General features: G+C 54.5%; 1 protein-coding gene across 1 annotated transcript in view; it reads left to right on the forward strand.

The window, feature by feature from the left end:
• Positions 1-11,190, forward strand: part of ALDH4A1 (aldehyde dehydrogenase 4 family member A1) — a 34,541-nt gene extending 23,351 nt beyond the window's left edge. The window contains exons 8-15 of the mRNA XM_003783849.3: positions 376-563; positions 2,977-3,050; positions 4,709-4,905; positions 5,063-5,110; positions 6,206-6,358; positions 7,179-7,300; positions 7,989-8,107; positions 9,746-11,190. Coding sequence (XP_003783897.2) covers positions 376-563; positions 2,977-3,050; positions 4,709-4,905; positions 5,063-5,110; positions 6,206-6,358; positions 7,179-7,300; positions 7,989-8,107; positions 9,746-9,858 — 1,014 coding nt within the window. The 3' untranslated portion in view covers positions 9,859-11,190. The remainder of the gene's footprint in view (positions 1-375; positions 564-2,976; positions 3,051-4,708; positions 4,906-5,062; positions 5,111-6,205; positions 6,359-7,178; positions 7,301-7,988; positions 8,108-9,745) is intronic.
• Positions 11,191-18,183: the final 6,993 nt, after the last annotated feature.

Genomic DNA, 18,183 nt, shown 5'->3' on the forward strand with positions numbered 1-18,183 from the left:
GTGCTGGGACCCAGGACATGTGCAGAGAGGGCCTGTATGTACCTGTCGGGCCGTGCCCAGTGAGGACCTAGTGACTCCAAAACACAGAACAGACCTGCTCAGGGCTGTGGCAGGACAGGTTGGTGCAGGCTTCTGGGGAAAGGGAGGCTTAGTTAGAGCGTGGGCCAGATGGAGCTGTGCTGTGGCCTCGCTGGCACATGCTTTTAGGACATGGTGCCAGAGGTTTGGAGGAGTGGCATTGGGTAGGGGACATCCTGGTTGGCACAGGGGTCTGCTGCTTCAAAGTGAGGGATGACCCTGCTGGGAGTGGGGTGGGTTGAGGGTTGGGTTCTGCTGGCCCTGGTCTCATGAGTCACTGTCACACCTCTTGGGCAGGGCAACGTGGTCCTGTGGAAGCCCAGTGACACCGCCATGCTGGCCAGCTATGCTGTCTACCGCATCCTCCGGGAGGCCGGCCTGCCCCCCAACATCATCCAGTTTGTGCCAGCTGACGGGCCCGCATTTGGGGATACCATCACAAGCTCAGAGCACCTCTGTGGCATCAACTTCACAGGCAGCGTGCCGTAGGTCCCTGAGGGCAGGCGAGGGTGGGGTGGCTGGGAAAGTTCCCAGGTCGGGGCTGCAAGCCCAGGGGTCCCACACTGTACCCACTTACTCACTGTGTGGTCGCCACTTCACCTCTCTGAGCCTCCATCTCTGCCTGTACAGGAGTGAAGCTCCCTGCCTTACAGAGTAATTTCGAGGATTGAATGGTTAACAAGGGGTGGCACCTGTGGCTCAAAGGAGTAGGGCACCAGCCCCATATGCTGAAGGTGGTGGGTTCAAACCCAGCCCTGGCCAAAAACTGCAAAAAAAAAATATTAAAAAATAAAAGAGTAAATGGTTAATAAACAGCAAAGAGCTTTGCAGGCTGGAAGAGTAGCCTACAGATGCCGGGCACACTGATTTTAGTGCCACCTCTGCTACTGGGAAGGAATTGGAGGGGGAATCAGAAGGCCTTCTTGGAGGAGGTGGCATCTAAGCAGGAGTTGGCCAGGCAAAGCAGAGGGGGCAGGTGAAGGGTGTTTAGGAGACTGAGCAGCACATGCAAAGGCCTTGAGGCAAAATCACATGTGTGCTAGGCCTTGGTGGGGTCCCGTGTGGCTGGAATGTGAAGTTTGGGGGCCATAGGGCAAGAAGGTAAGGGGGAGTGTGGTTCAAGATGAGGTAGGGAAGGCAGCAGCTGCCTGATCTGGACCACTGACCCACTTGCTGCTGGCCTGGCTCCGTGCTCATGTGAGGCTCAGTGGTGAGTGAGCAGTGGAGACGAGGTCGTGGCTCTCCAAGTCCCAGGGCAGGAACTGTGAGATCCCAGTGTCTTCTGTGAAGTCTGTGTAAATCTGCAGAGGTATGTGGACTTTTATCCTGAAGGTGACAGGAGCCATGGAAGGTTTCAAGCAGGGAGAGTAGCTGAATCAGAGTTTGGTTCCAGGCAGAGATCGCCAGTGATGGCCCTCCAGTTGAGCCTAGCAGGTTGCTGTTTTCTGTGACTCCTCATAGTGATGGCCCAACCTTGTATGATTGGGACAATTCCATACAAAAATCCAAATGCTGGCTTCCCTTGGTCACCCGGACTGGATACTCTGGCCCCACCCCTACCCCTAGCCTGTAGTTCCTGTGGTGCCACTGGCTGGAGGTGGCTGGGTGGCCCTCCAGACCCCTGTGTGTGCATCCTCTATCCTAGGTGACAGCTCTATGGCCTGAAGTAGGAGGCTGGCTGGGAGCTCTCCCCCTCTAGGGAGGGACAGACAATGGGGGGAGAGTGAGCTGTGGAGAAGTGGGCAGGTTCCAGCAAGTAGGTGACAGGGGGGCACAGCTGCTGTCACTTATCCAGGGGGTTGAGAGTCACTGGGCACATCCTGGCTTCAAGTGGAAGGGGAGGAGATCACCAAGGTGGGCACCCAGGGGGACAAGTGGGCTTGGGGCAGATGAATCATGTGTTGGTCACTTAGATTCTGAGATGCCTGAGAGTCATCTGGGTGGAGAGGCAGCCAGGTGTCTGGGCCTGCAGCTCGGGGTACTTCCATGGGTCCCCTGGACCACTGGTGATGGCTTTTTACCCCCTCTGCCAGGCCTCAGGCTCTGCCGCATTCTTCCTCACCAAGGTTTGCCGGGTGGCAATGGCAGCTTTTGAATTGCTGAGGAGGGCTGTTTTCCAACAGGCCTGCTCTGCCAGCTGCGGGCCTCACGGGTCCCTGCCTGTTAGCGGGCGGAGCGGGCCTGGCCCCCATTTGCCACGCTCTGATGAGCAGCGGGCTTAAAGGTAGGAAAGTCATAAATTAGTATTAGCTACTGTGTCGCTGGCTCCCGGGTGATTAGCATTTTTATTGTTTTGTGGTGCTGAGTGTTGGTCACACTGGAGCCTGGGGAGGAGGAGGGGACCTCCAGGGTGGCAGCTTGGGGCGAGGGCCTGAGGCCCTGGGCTAGGGGGTGCTCCCCACCTCCTGTAGACCACAGCAGTGTGTGTCCCCATGAGGTACTGAAGTGTTCCGCACAGTCTTAAGTGCTTGACTCCCATTTGATATAGTTGCCTACAGCCCTGCCAGGTGGGGATTATTCTCTCCAGTTAAGGCAAGGTGCAGAATGTGAAGCTCAGAGAGGTTAAGTATTGAGCCCAAGATCACACAGCCCTGAGTGCCTGAGTCAGGGCTGGAACTAGCCTTTCCTGGCTGCAAAGTCTGAACCTTCTCTGCACTGTCTTACCACCTAGCCTGTCTTTGCTGGAGGTCTGGAATGCAGCTGTCACCACCCACTTGGTTCCCCACTCCCACCACTGTGGCCCTTCCCATCTCCTGCTGGGCTGCTGACCCTGGTTCTTATCCGTGGGTTTTTTGGCCCTCTCCATCTGGTAGGGCCTGCTTCTCACCCCTCAGGACCCTCACCCTGCTGGGTGCCTGAGCCCGGCTCTCTAATTGCTGCCTTGTCCTCTGGTTCTAGCACCTTCAAACACCTGTGGAAGCAGGTGGCCCAGAACCTGGACCGGTTCCGCACCTTCCCACGCCTGGCTGGAGGTAAGGCCCCTCTCCCCATCTCTCCTCCCCTGTGGCCCCAGGGATGCCTCCCCTCGCTGTCATGAAAAGAGGAAGTGGAGGTGACTCCGTCACAGGTCAAGTAGGTAAACTGTCTCAGGTGCCAGCACTGTCCAGAACTTTCTACAGTGCTGGGAGCATCTATACCCACCCTGTCCAGCACAGCAGCCACTAGCCACACGCCACTGTGGACTTGCAAAGTAGCCCATGTGACCAAGGAACTGAATATTTCATTTTCTTTAATTTTAATTAAATTAAGTTTTAGTAGGGGCCGGTGGCTGCTGGGTCGGGCAGTGCAGGTCTAAGCAGAGGAGCGCGTAATGCAGAGGCCAGCCACGAGGTGGGAATGAACTTGTGTTTGAAGAAGTGAAGCCAGGTCAGTGAGTAGGAAGGAAGATGGCCGGTAGGAGCTGGGGCTGAGAGGTTGGCAGGCCAGATTTTATTGGCATATTCAAATTTTCCCACAAAGAAACAGTTTCATGGTTAAGGAAATTTAGTATGCGCTACGCGTGTTAAGGCAAACCGGAGTCCTCTCCTGCAGGACTTGTCAGAGCCTTTAACACTCTATTAACACACTGCACATCTTCAAGGTCACCGTGCAGTGTTTCCCAAACTCACTGGCCACAGAACCCTATTTTTACAGTGGCTCGGTGGATCAAGTGTCTTATGGAATACACTTTGGGAAAGAGCTAAGACCTCGGGAAGAGAAAGAACACCAGGGCCACGCAGCACGTTAACAGCAGAGCTGGGGCTGGTGGCTCTTTGTTTTTGCCTGTAGGGCAGAGTAGAGTTCCTGGGGGGACCTGGACCCCATTTCTGACCGATGAGAGTTTTGAGGGGCAGTATCAGGGGAGACAGGGAGGGTCAGCTGTAGCTTCTTCAACTTCAAGTGACTCCTGCACCCCAGTCCGATGTCTATGAGTTAGATGGGAGCCCCTCAGCAGAGCTGTGCACAGAGCATTGTGGGGGACTCTGCTCTGAGTCTCCTTCCCACTTCCCCACCCCCACCCCCAAGGGAGAGCAGCCATTGGTCTCCACTGTCCAACCTGGAGCATGTGACTTCATGTCTCTGTGCCTCAGTTTTCTTGTTTTTAACTTGGGAATAATAATGGGAGGTCTTTGTGGGGCTCAGTCAGGCAAAGTGCAAAGTTCTTTTCTGGAGCCTGGCAGGCAGGCTGCCGTGAGCTGGTGTTTCCCACAAGCAAAGAAACCCCAGCTGGGAGGGTGAAGTGACCTGCCTGAAGGGGAAACTGGATAATTTACCCCCACCAGTGGCAATTAAGGTGGTGGACTCTCCCCAGCCCTATGGGCCGGTGTCCTGGCAAGCCTCAGAGAAAACTGCGTCCGCTTCTGAGAATGGACTGGCTTTGGGGAGCCTCGGGTTCTGATCCTTTCTCTGCCTTAATGTTAGGCAGTATGTTTTCTCATCTGTGTGATAGGGTTGGACCTGAGGACCACTGGTGCCCTACACCCTTCCCCAGGCCTTACTGGCCCTGCCTGTGGGGTGGGAGATTGGCCACTGGGCTGTTGACCAGTGCTGTTCAGCCCTGGTGTTGCTCACACCCAGTGGACAGGTATTGGCTGTGCTCTGGGCGCCTGGCCAGCTGGGAAGGTTCACACCCCCACACCTGTCCCTGTAGAATGTGGTGGAAAGAACTTCCACTTTGTGCACCGCTCGGCTGATGTGGACAGTGTGGTGAGCGGGACCCTGCGCTCGGCCTTTGAGTACGGGGGCCAGAAGTGTTCCGCCTGCTCACGCCTCTACGTGCCTCAGTCGCTGTGGCCGCAGATCAAAGGGCGGCTGCTGGAGGAGCACAGCCGGATCAAAGTGGGCGATGTGAGTGCTGCCAGAGCCCCTGCTGTGGCCCTGCAGGGGGCTGATGGGATTGGGTCCCTGGGAGGCCCCTGTGCCACTGGGGCAGGGGGAGTCGGGGAGGGGCTCCCTTTGTCTCACCCACGGGACTCATCTCTACTGGTGTCTCCCTTGTCTCCAGCCTGCAGAGGATTTTGGGACCTTCTTCTCGGCAGTGATTGATGCCAAGGTACGCGGCAGGAAATGGGGTGTTCTTGGGGCGGGGGGCAAGCCCTGGACTGGGGGGGAGAGCAAGGAAGAGATGTGCAGGACCCTGACCCAGGAGCAACTCAGCCCCACTGCTTTGATCAAGGCAGTGACAGCCACAACATGCCCCCAGCCTTGGAAGTGGTGGAATCGTCCCTAACCAGAGGACTGTTCCCCTGCACACATAAACCCAAGAACACAGGCGTGTGTGTGGGTATATCCAGAACCATGTAGGTCTACCCACATAAACACATGTCCACGTGCACATAGGCATATGTGTGTCTTCATAAACAAGTCCACACTCAGGCACACGTATAAGGCATGCAGATACTTACGTGTTTGAACATAAAGATACATGGCCATGCCATGTGTATACATGACATACATTATGTGTGTGTAGGTTTATACGTGAGTACACCTATGAGTACACCACACACACATATACACATACAAGAGTATGCATATTGGCCCTTGTCTTTCCTGTGGCTCAGCCAGAACCTGGCTTTTTTTTTTTGAGACTGTCTCACTTTGTTGTCGTTGGTAGAGTGCTGTGACCTCATCGCTCACAGCAACCTCAAACTCTTGGGATCACTCAAGTGATCCTCTTGCCTCAGCCTCCGAAGTAGCTGGTACAACAGGCACCTGCCACAATGCCCAGCTATGTTTTAGAGGTGAGGTCTTGATCTTGCTCAGACTAGTCTCGAACTCCTGAGCTCAGGCGATCCACCTGCTTCGACCTCCCAAAGTGCTAGGATTACAGGTGTGAGCCACTGCGCCTGGCTTTCCCTCCCGCCCCTGGAATATATATAGATGGGGTCTTGCTATGTTGTCCAGGCTAGTCTCAAACTCCTGGCCTCAAGTGATCCTCCTGCCTCATCCTCCTAAAGTACTGGGATTACAGGACAGAGCCACCCTACCCCAGACCCTGGCTTTTGCCCTTGGGACCCCCCCGCCTCCACTGTCCCCTCTTTTAGAAGTTGGGCCCTTTAGGTCCAGGTGTTTTGGGGTATGTCGGGAGGCTGCTGCTGGGAATGACCTCCCAGGCTGCCTTTGACCCACTCCTCCCCACCCACCCCAGTCCTTCAGTCGCATCAAGAAGTGGCTGGAGCACGCTCGCTCCTCACCCAGCCTCAGCGTCCTGGCCGGGGGCAAGTGTGACGACTCTTTGGGCTACTTTGTGGAGCCCTGCATCGTGGAGAGCAAGGACCCACAGGAGCCCATCATGAAGGAGGTAACTAGGGAGGGCAGCCTGGACTGAGATGAGGATGGTCTCACCTGAGTGCAGCACGCTCATGGGGCACTTGCCTGTGATTTCTTCTCTGAGACATTGTCCCCTTACAGAGATGAGGAAGGTGGGGCCCTACAAGGTAATGTTTCACACCTGGAAAGAGAGAGCAAGGTCTTGAGCTCAGGACTCCTGACTCCAAATCCAGTGTTATGTTCTTAATCCAGGCCAGGGTCCTAGAGCTTCCACTGCCCACAGTCACCATGGCCACCACTAGAGTGATGGTATCAGCTGACATTACTGACTCTTGCTGTAGGCCGGCCTGGGCTGGGCACTCGGCCGAGATGAGGTCGGTGTTACTGGTTCCATTTCACAGATGAGAAGCAGAGGCTCCCAGAGATGGAGGTACCTGTCCAAGGTGGCAGTGTGGGGCGGGAGCAGGGGTCAGAGGATGAAGTCTTCCCCCAGACTCTGGGTATCAGAGGGGGCCACAAACCCTCCTGGTGGGAGTGGCATCACCAGTGACCCTCCTGGTACTTGTTTTCCAGAATTCTCCCATTTTCAATGCCTTGGGCCCTTTGTTCTCCAGGTGTGGGGTTGGCAGGGAGAGCCAGAAAGTTTTTGGATTTTTGGCAGTTGCAGTGGGGTGAGCAGAGTGAGGAGCTGGGTACACTCCTGTCCTGGCAGGGTCCCAAGGAGGTGGCAGCACCTGGCCCCTTGCAGGGGTGAGGTGTGGACTCAGAGCTGGGGACTGAGGGGTGGGGCAGAACAGGGACTCCAGGAAGGCTCAGGGCAGCAGCCCCCCTGACCTGGGCCTCTCTCCCAGGAGATCTTCGGGCCGGTGCTAACTGTGTACGTCTACCCGGACAACAAGTACAAGGAGACGCTCCAGCTGGTTGACAGCACCACCAGCTACGGCCTCACGGGGGCAGTGTTCGCCCAGGATAAGTGAGTGGCCAGGCTGCAGCCCCAGAGCTGTGGTCTTGTGTCCTGTCCCTGTCCCTGCTGGCTCTCTCCCTGTCCCCTCCTCTCAGCTCTGACAGGCCCACCCAACAGGGGCTCTCTGTCACAAACACAGGCTCCAGGGTCCTGAATCTGAATCTCTGGGGCAGGGCCCGGGAATCAGTACTTTTGACTGGCTTTCCAGATCTAATGGAATCCCACTGAGTGAGGTGATCGTCCCACACTGCAGGGACGAAGGAAGGCAGGGGCAGGATTCGCACCCATGAAGCTAATCCCAAATTCTGCTTTTTTTTTTCTACCATGGCACTAGTTGTCACCCCAAGTCGGCTACTATGAGAGAGTAGAGGTGGGCTTGGAGGAGGGGTGGGAGTCTGGTGGTGCCTCTTGCTCCTGAGAAGCAGGAAAATCAGACTAGGACAGGCCACACCTTGGGTATGGCCTGACTCTTGGTCCTTACATTTGGCATGCCAGCCCCACCCCAGGGGAGGAAGCTGAGGGTCAGAGGCTGAGTAATGTGTCTGGGGGCCCATGGCCAGCAGCTGGCCAGCACCCCTGTCCCGGCTTGTCTTGTGCTTAACTCCCAGTGTGGGCTGGGGCAGAGGTATTGGAGTCGGGCCTGGGATTAGAAGTGGGGACCGGTCAGCTGTCCTCTTACTACTGCCCTGCTCTGCAGGGAGGTCATCCAGGAGGCCACAAAGATGCTAAGGAATGCTGCCGGCAACTTCTACATCAATGACAAGTCCACCGGCTCCGTGGTGGGCCAGCAGCCCTTTGGGGGAGCCCGAGCCTCTGGTAAGCAGGTCCTTCTTCCCACCCTTCCCAGAGGAGAGCCATGTTCCTGGTGGGAGACCCTAGATCAGTGCTTCTCAACCTTCCTAATATCCCAACCCTTTCATACACTTCCTGTAGGTCGCGACCCACAGGTTGAGAACCACTGCCCTAGATCCTTCATCTCGAGGGAGTTAAGAGTAACAGGAATGACACTATTTACTGAGCACTCACTGGGGGCCAGGGAAACGTATACTATTCCTTTTCCCATTTTACAGAGGGAGAAACTGAGGCATGGTGCTCAAAAGCACATGGTCGGGAGGTGGTGGGGTTGCAATTTTGTCTGCAGCACCCATACTTTCCACCGTCATGCCCAACATCATGTGAGTCCAACACCTTCCACTTCACAAATGGGGAAACTAAGGCCCAGAGGGGTCAACAACTCACAAGAGGTTGTGCTCCCAAGTGGCAGGACCAGGGCTGAGCCTGGGTGTGAGAGGGTTTCTTGTACTAGTCAGTTCTTCAGGTCTTGCAGACACCAACTCGATGTCCTTCAACTTAACCTGATTCTGACACCAGCTGCCTGGGGTTAGTGCAGTCTGTGCAGGTGAAGGTGTCAGTCCCACAGGCTGCCCCTACCTCAGACACCAGTTGCAGGCAGTGGGTCCCCAGGCTACCCACAGCTTCTGTCCAACTTGGCTACACATCAGAGGTTCCAAAGACCGCTTCCTTGGGTGGTGGGATAATTTGCTTGGATGGCCTACAGAACCCAGGGAAATTTGCATATTATCACCCAATTATTACAGAAGGTATCTTTTTTTTTTCTTTAATAGTTTTTGGCTGGGGCTGGGTTTGAACCCACCACCTTTGGCATATGGGGCCGGTGCCCTACTCCTTTAAGCCACAGGCGCCGCCCCAACAGAGGGTATCTTAAAGGGTCCAGGTGAGCTGCCAGATGAAGAGACATAGGGCAGTTTGGGAAGGGTCCCAAGCTGGGAAGCTTCCAACTTCTTGGAGTTGGGGGTGTGCCCCATCCTGGCACATGCCCCTGTTCACCAGCGGGACGCTCTCCAAACCCTGTCCTTTTGGGTTTTTATAGAGGCTTCATTATGCAGATGTGGCTGATGAAATCTTTGGCCATTGGTGACCAGGTCAACCTCTGGTTCCTCTGCCCTCCCTGGGGCTGGAAGTCCCACCCATCTATCAGACAGGGTTGGTTCTTCTGCCAGCTGACCTCCATCCCGAAAAAGCTACCATATTAGTGTAAACCTCGTGTGGTTAGAAGGGGCTTCTTATGAGTAGCAGGACATCCGAAGAGCTTCAGGAGCTTGGGCCAGGAACCAGGGATGAAGGCTAGGTGTGCGTTTCTGAGGCATCCCAATATCACATAGGTCTCTAGTCCCCAGTCCAATGCCCTTTCCACATGGCACCTGCCTCCCAGTCACCTTTGCTGAGGAGGGGTACCCCAGCTTCCCCAGCCCCTCACCCCGCAGCCGAGGAGCTGAGTCTCTTGTCTGTCCATCTGACTGTTTAGACCTCATGCGGGCACCTCTGCGGGGTCAGGCTCCCTGCTGGTGCCCTGTTTATTCCGTGAACTCCTCCCCTGCCTTCTGCCCAGAACGGCTGTCTCTTCAGAGGAAAGTAGGACTGTCTTTTCCACAGGAACCAACGACAAGCCAGGGGGCCCCCACTACATCCTGCGCTGGACGTCACCCCAGGTCATCAAGGAGACCCACAAGCCCCTGGGGGACTGGCGCTACTCATACATGCAGTGAGCCCCGCCGTGCCTCCATTGTCCACCTGTCTGCCCATCCAGATGACTGACCTCACTGCACTGCCCCCCGCCCAGCCCCTCCACCCCATTCCTTGTGGATGGCTCCCTTTCTAGAGCCAGACACCCCCTCCCCACCACTACCCTGTGTTCTGGCCTCTGCCGTGCCTTGGTATCAGGTGCCTGGGTGCTGGTTTGAGATCACATTGGGGAGGAACAAGCTACTTCCCCTTATCCTGTCAGTCAGTTCCACTTGGGAGGAGCTCAGGGCCTGGAAGTTTCTCCCTCTCTCCTCCCCTGGGGCCCTGGGGCCCAGGGGCCCAGGGACCTGGGAATGGACATCAAGTAGCTGTTGGGATCCTTTGCATAAAGGAGGCTACTCTGGGTCCCTCGGCAAACCTCACCACTCATGGAGGCTCCTGGCCTTGGGCCCAGCTCCTCCAGGTGTCCAGGGTAAAGTGTGACCAGGGGTGGCCTACAGGGCACAGGGGGCACCAGCTGGCCTTGTCCTCCTTTTGTGCGGGCTGCCCACCTTTCTCACCACATCTTTGTCCAGACCCACTGGGGTCAGTGGGTATCTGTACCTGTGTCCACCCACCTGCCTTAGACACCTGTATGCCTTTCTCCAGGGGCCTACGTTCGCCTGAGGCCCACATGATTCCTGGCCTGCTCCATGTGCTGGAGGTCACCTGTTATGGTGTGGGATGTGCTGGTCCCTCCTGTTTGGGCTGTGATTTTGTAAAGCCTTGGGTGGGCCTTCGTCCTGTCTCAGCTTTCCTTAGCCCCTCTGGTCCTACCTCTAGAGACCTCCACTCTCAGGGCTGGTCTTGGGGCCTGAGATTTCCCTACAGGAGCTCAGGCAGATGTCACCCCCTCCCTTCTCCTAGCCCCTTACACCTGACCTTGGGATTCCTTCAGCCTGGGTCGAGGGTGTTGACTATAGAACCTTCCCTGCTTAGCGTGTCAGTGGCTCTATGAGGACTGGCCCCTCAGTGGCCTGTTTTTTGTTATGGCCACAGTGTCCCCTGCAGATTCCTTCTTGTCGGATTCTGGGTGGTCAGGGGTCCATCCTGACTTTCAAGGGTGGCTTTTAGGGGACTGTGAAAGTGCTAAGAAAGTAAGTGTTCCTCAAGGACAGCTGCACGGGGCCCCCATGGAGCTGGTGTGGCTGTCCCCAAGTGCCACTGTTTCACACCACGGCCTGTGGTTGGGATGGATGCCTTTGCCACCTCGGCCACATGTGGGTTCTGCTGTCATTCTTTCCTGGTTCTGCACTGTGAGCTGGCAGTAGGAGTCACCCTGATGTCACCCAATAAAGTGCCTGTTACTTAAAGCAGTCAGTTGTCTTTTTGGTGGAGGTGGTGGGGGATGGCCTATGTCATCTGAGTCTGTTGGCCCTGCCAGTGTGTTGTCAGGAAGTGCCAACAGCACCCTCAGTATGATGGGGGAAGGGGTAGGACTGATGTCTGGGAGTTCCTGCTGGAGGCGTCGGGAGCTCTGGAGCCAGATGTGCTGGATTTAAATCCTGGCCCACTGCCTGTCAACTGGGTGATCTCCAAAAAGTTACGTGACCTGTCTGACCTTTCTCTTCATTTGTAAAATGTGTTCTCACACACACCTACAGGTTATAATGAGAATTGAAGGAAGTAATTCGAAGAAGTGCTTCGAATAATGTGAAATACATACTGATTCAAAAATGGTGCCAATCTATGTGTTGTAACAGCCACCATCATGTGCTGTGATAATTTTATGTGTCAGCTTGTCTGGGTATGATACCAGTTATTTGGTCAACCATTCTGGATGTTTCTGCGAGGGAGTTTTAGGAGGAGATGAACGTTGAAATCAGTGGACTTTAAGAAGGAAAGCAGATGACCCTTTACGACATGGGCAGGCTTTGTCTGATCAGGTGAAGGTCTTAATAGAATGAGGACTGAGCTCCCTGAAGCAGGAAGGAATTCTTCCAGCAGTCTGCCCTTGGACTTGAACTGGAACTCTTCCTTGGGTCTCTAGCATTCTGTGCAGATTTTGGACTTAATAAGCCTCCACAATCACATGAGTCAATTCCTTAAAATCTCTTTCTCCATAATCTACCCTATTCTGTTTCTCCGGAGAACCCTGACTGATGTGTGTGCCACGTCCTCTGCATATGTCTCCTCGCAATGGCCTTATGAAGTAAGTCCTACCATGCCCCCATTTTGCAGATGAAACAGAGGTCAAGGGACTTTCCAAGGGCATGGTATTGCTGGGATGCAAATTCATGTCTGTCTGATTCCCAGGGTCATTCTCTCTCTTTCACCCAGATGTCCACACCTGGGCTGAACTGTCTTGGAAAGACCTTGGAGGGCCAGATGACTCCGGGGGGAGCCACTGGCCAGTTAGTTTGAGCCAAGAATCCATGGGCCCAAGCCTGTGCAGGCCAGCCGACTTTTGGAGGGGGAAGAACATGTGTCCTGGGCTATCTCCACCTGCAGATAAAGTGAAATGACTTTTCCTAAGCCACCTCGGCACCTCCAGGCATAAAGGGCAGCAGCCAGGGTGCTCTGGGCTAAAGCCCACAAAAGGGAAGGGTGGTGACTGCATTTGCGAGTGTGGGACCTGTGTGCTCTGTAAATGGGAATGAGTGATATGACTTGCTTAAGGTCACATGGAGACACTAGCAAAATTGACCCATCACTGGCTAAGTGCTTTACCTACCTCATCTTTTAGAGCAGCGGTTCTCAACTTGTGGGTTGCGACCTCTTTGGGGGTTGAATGAGCCTTTCACAGGGGTCGCCTAAGACTATCCTGCATATCAGATATTTACATTACGATTCATAACAGTAGCAAAATTACAGTTACAAAGTAGCAACAAAAATCATTTTATAGTTGGGGCTCACCACAAGGTGAAGAACTGTATTAAAGGGTTGCTGCATTAGGAAGGTTGAGAACCACTGTTTTTGAGCTTGGCAGTGACCTTGTTGGGTAACTGGCAGGGCTATTAGGGGTTGGTTGTAGGGGATGCCAAGAGCCAGACAACCTCTCAGCAAGATGATTTGCAGCTGGGGGGTGGACCCTCGGGCAATTCATCCGCAGGTGCTCCTTGTGGGGGAAAGAGCCCAAGCTCATGGCGATCCTTAGGCACACAGTCATTGTCTAATACTCCCCTCACCTGTCTTGTGCTGTCTCAATAAGAAGTTACTGCGGAGGTTGCTTGGGCTACCCTGTGCTTATGGTTAGCCCGCCTCCTGCAAGCTTGTACTTCTATCAGCATCATGCCTGGTTCCTTCCTGTGGCGATCAAGACCAGGGCCATAGGGGCTGCGACAGTTGGTCATACAGCAGGTTAGCAGGAAGGCCAGGGTTTGGACCCAGGTCTGTGGGTCCTTGGGGCTTAGGCTCTTTGCTACCTACTCTGACAGGGCCCTAACTCCCAAGTTCCTCTGCTCCTGACATTCTATGCTGCCCCTCCCCAACCTGCCACCTTTGCTTCCTTTTTCATAGGGGCAGGATGACTCAGAGCTGTCACTTGCTCACCTCTCTCTCCCTTGCTCCCCAGACTTGGGGCTGATGGCTCTTGATAGGGGGTGTCTGCTTGGGGACCTGAGGCCTCTTTGCACTGTCATTATAATAACTCCCCATGTCTGCGGTAGCCCAAAGAGCCCCTTCATTTCCATGTTATGGCCAGGGGCCCAGCCACAGCCCTGGGCTGGGAGCGTGAACCATTTGACTGAGGCCGGACGTCCTTACCACTGCTGTCCCACGGGCAGCCAGCCGAGCGTGCACTCTAAGGAAATGAAGAGCCACCTGTCCTAGCTCCTGGCCACTAGGCTGGCACAGAACCCCTGAAGCACCGAGGAAGTGGCAGTATACAGACCACCCTCCCCTCTTAAGGGGGTCACGTCTTTATTCTCACTAGTTCACCCCCACCCCGCCCCTGTTCATCACCATAATCCCTGTACACTCTGAAGTGATGGCCTCCACCATTGCTTGAATGCAGGATGGGTCCAGGCATTGTGCTCAATGCTGTGGACATCAGAACCTCGAAGCCTCATGGCAACCCCATAAAATATGTACCATTGCTCCCATTTTACAGATGAGGAAACTGAGGCACTGAGAGGTTGAGTGACAGTACACCAGGAGGAAATGGCTGGGTTTCAGTCCCACATTCTGACCAACAAGCCTTGCGTTGTAACCACCCCTGGGCAGCCCCCCAAGCCAGACAGACCTGGGTTCCAGCCTCTCTCTTACCTGTTCCTTGACCACCTGGCTTCAGATTTCTCAGGGAGCTGAGGATCTAATGAAGTGTCTTCAAATAGTGTGCTGCATCCTGCCAGAGTGAGGTGCTCAGTAAATGTGAACTGATGTCCAGTCTTAACACTTTGTCCTGGAAGTATATGTACGCAGGGGGAGCTGCTGGATTTAACTGAGCACCTATTAATGGACCAGGTGTTCTCACTAATCAACATGGACTACACCAGCCTGTGAGGCACTTTAGGCCCATTTTACAGATGAGGGGCTGAGGCAGATGAGGGGCAACAACAGAGCTTGTTCCTGATGGCTGCACCAGCACGCACTCATCCCAAATCTTTGCAGGAACCCAGCAGTCTCTGGATGGCCCATGAGTGGATGGGGTGGGTGGGGAGGCAGCTCTGCTGATGCTGTGGCTCCAGACATAACCAGCCAGTTGTGTCCTCCTTTGCCCAGGTAGCTGACAGTCACCCTGGATGGTGGAACAGGTACCACATGACCCACCAGTGCCCAAGGGACAGCAGAAGGCTGTTCCAGCTTGTGCCATGCCCACCCTTAGCCCTAAGCAGGCAGGCAGTTGTCCTCAGGCCCTTGAGCATTTGGCTGTCAGAGGCCACAGGGAGCTGTTGTTTGCTGAGCACCTGCTCCGGGATGTGCACAGGGGAGGGCAGTGAGGCTCAGGGAGAGAGATGCCTGGGGGAGGTCACACAGCAAGTGGCAGAGCCTGGGATGAAACCCTGGTAAGTCAGAGCAGAGTCAAGAGTCACACGGAGACCACCGTCCCAGGAAGGAAGCCAGCAATGTGGGAGTGTGATATTTGCCATCATTTATTGACATTTTAACCTCATTTATTCACTACTTGACAGTGGCCATGGCCATTTTATAGGCAGGGAAGCTGAGAGCAGTCAATACTGTTGGTTGCCCCTTGTCCATTGGGACAGGCTAGGCCCTCTGGAGCCCTACAGAACAGGACCACTGCCTGTCCCCATTTCAGCCCTTTCTGACCCATCAAGAACTCCATGGACCTCTTCCTCCCCAGGCCGAATATCCCCACTTCTTTCAGCTGCTCCCTGTGGAATACAGTTTTCAGATCTTTGTCCACCTTGTGACCTCTTCTGGGACTCCCAAGGAGTGTAATATAGTCCTGAACTGGGATCTTGGCTGTGTAACCTTGGTTGCATCACCTCTCTGAGCCTCAGTCTCTTATGGTATAAAATGAGGATATAATAGTGATAGTACTCCTCCCTTGCTATCGTGAGAAGGATTGAATGATCTAAAACATGAAAATGAGCTTAGTGCTGAGCCTGGGGCCAGGAAGAGGTCATTCAACTGAGCTATTACTTTTACAGTCATCCACCCAAGTGAGGTCTGATTACCACATAATGTGGCAGGACTATCACCTCCTTTGTTCTGGAGAGTCTGCTCCTTTTGATATAACCTTAAATTTAAAATAGCTTACACTAAAGCAATGGAATTAGTTCTGAAATGCAGCAAAAAGGGGTCCAAGTCCCAGTGACCTTGGGTAAGCCATTTAATCTCCTGAGCCTTGGTTTCCTCATCTGTACACTGGGAATAAAAATCCTCCATAGAACTCTGGTGAGCAGGTGCAGTGATGTTTGAAGGTTTGCAGGAGTTCCATAAAGGTTGCTTCCTTTAGGCTTTAGTGACTATCACCCTCTTGGCTCTTTTTGAGCTTGTGGTCTTTTGATATCTTCATATCTTTTTTTGGTTCAGACTCAACCTCATCCACCAAAGTTTGGTGAGGAGGCTTGAGAGGACCTCTGGGCTCAAGAGTGTACCCAACCATGGAAGAATCCCTTCCTCAGGCTTCAGCTGGTCTCTGAGTTCCCAGCTTCCAGTGGCCACCCACGCCACTCTTTGGGCTTCTTATTTCAGAAGGATGGGGTGAGGAGGCTGTAGCCTCTAAGAATGGGCCCTGGGGCCTGCTCAGCACTCTCCTCTTAGGTGCCTCTGGACCAAGCAGGCTGGTTTGGGGACTGGCCATCTCCCAGCCCTTCCAAGAGGAGGCCTGGCCTGCCCGTGCCCCCAACCTAAGCCATTAGGAGACTGATTTCCAGCAGCCCAATCTTGTCCTAGAGTGGGGAGTGCTGGGAGGAAAGAGAGTGGAGGGATGGGGGGGGGTGTCCGAGGAGTAAAGGGGAAGATGAGCAAGTGGGAAGAGAGAGCAGAGGGCAGGGTGGGGAAAGGAGCTCATGCAGCCCCCAGTCTCCAGGGCCAGTCCCCATCTAGCTGCAGGGCAGGGCGGGAAGGAAGTTCAAGGCAGCCCTCGGCCGACTCGCCCAGCTCCTCTCCGTGAGCATCAGGGGCAGATGCCAAGGCAAATGGGCGGCGTTGGGCTCGCCATTGCCACACTTGCCCTCGCTCCCCCTCACCTGCACGCTTTGCATGCCTGTCATGGCTATCCATCACCTTGGTAACCAGTGTCCACACAGGTATGAGCATGGGGGCCTCAGGCCCTGGACCGGCCCGGAGGGTGATGGGTCTGTCTGGCCTGGGCTGTGTTTGGCCACCCTGGGGCATGAACCTTGTGTGTGACCCTGAAAGGGAAGCTCAGTGGTACTGTTCCTGGGCATTTGACCTCAGGGTGGCATCCATTCATCCCTCCCTAGATAATGTCGAGGCCAGAGGGATCCCTTCAGGCTCCTCTCAGCTTGGGGCTCCCTGATGAGCTCCACGCACTGGCAGCACCTGGGAGCTGGGTAGCTGGCTGGGGTGCTGGGGGTGTGTGTTAGTGCACAGGGCTTTTCTCAGAGTCTCTGGAGGGTCCTTGCCCCAACGAAGGTTAAGAAGCACTGAGTCCATTTTACAGATGGGGAGACTGAGGCTGCAAGAATGGAAGGGACTTGCTCAAGAGTAGCCTGCAAGTTGGGCCAGAGCTGGGCCAGAAGCTGGGACTTTGACTCTGTCTCATGCTTGTTCTTCAGAGAGATGGTCCATCCGCACTGACAGCCCACACTGAGAAGCTCTCCTTGGCAATGGGACAGCTTTGTACATTAACTCCTGGAGACAAAATACACCAAAGTCATATGGCACAGGGGCTAACAGCTTGGGCAGCCTGGGTTTAAGTTCTGGTATCACCTGTTAGCTGTGTGACTTCTGGCAATTTGCTTAGCCTCTCTGAGCCTCACTTTTAAAATGGGAGTAAAAATGGCTACTTTGAAGAGTGGTTGTACGACTTAAATGATACATAGTATAATGCACATAAGATGCTTAGCACCATATGGGCCTAGTGTTTAATACACTCTGGGAAATGTGCTATTTCCCAGAAATATAATTCCTCATCACCCCTTAGATGTCTGGCAGCGCAGGCAGCTGTGGTCTTAGAGGCCCCTAGAATGATAGTCCAAAAGATCCTTTATCCCCAATCCTACCAGGCCAGCGTAGCTGTGAGTTGGGGCATGTGACATAGGAGACAGTGGGCTGGAAAGGCTGGAAAGGGACAATGAGTGAGCTGGGGTCAGGCTGAGGAGGCCTCAAATGCTAGGACTAGGGACTCAGACTTGACTCTGCAGTTGATGGGGAGCCCCAGGAAGTGTGAGAGCAGAGGAGTGTCCAGCTGAGAGCTGTTTTGTGGATTTAAACAGAGTGGGGCACACAGAGAGGTCTAGAAAGGAGGTGATGAGGGTCTGAGGAAGGGTAGGGTGTGAAAAGTGGGAGGGAGTCTCGGGAGAACCCGTAGGGCAGATGGGAGTCAGCACCAGGGCTTTGGGCAGCCTCACATGAAGGGGGAGAAGGGCAGTGTGAAGAGGACCCCTCATTGTACAGACGAGGAAGCTGAGACCCAGAAAGCAGAGTGTCAGGCCCAGAGGTGGCAGAAGGCGGGGGTGTGATCAAGAGAGCAGCAGGATGCTCTCTTCTTCCAAATACAGTTCTAGAGCACTCAGGCTCCACTGTGCTCTAAGAAAGAATTGTCCTAATTCCTGCCTCCTCTTCTGCCCCTACAGCCCTCAAACTTTTCCACCTGTTCCAGGTGCCCCACAGTCAATGGCAGGACCACTGCTATGTAAATGTCTGTGCAAATGCCCTAGTGTCAACTTGCCAGCTCTCCAGTGAGGAAGGGCCGCCTCCTCCACTTCCTAGCC

Source organism: Otolemur garnettii, unplaced genomic scaffold (assembly GCF_000181295.1).
Source record: "Otolemur garnettii isolate 467f Iridium unplaced genomic scaffold, OtoGar3 scaffold00009, whole genome shotgun sequence".
In the NCBI taxonomy this organism is placed as follows: domain Eukaryota; kingdom Metazoa; phylum Chordata; class Mammalia; order Primates; family Galagidae; genus Otolemur; species Otolemur garnettii.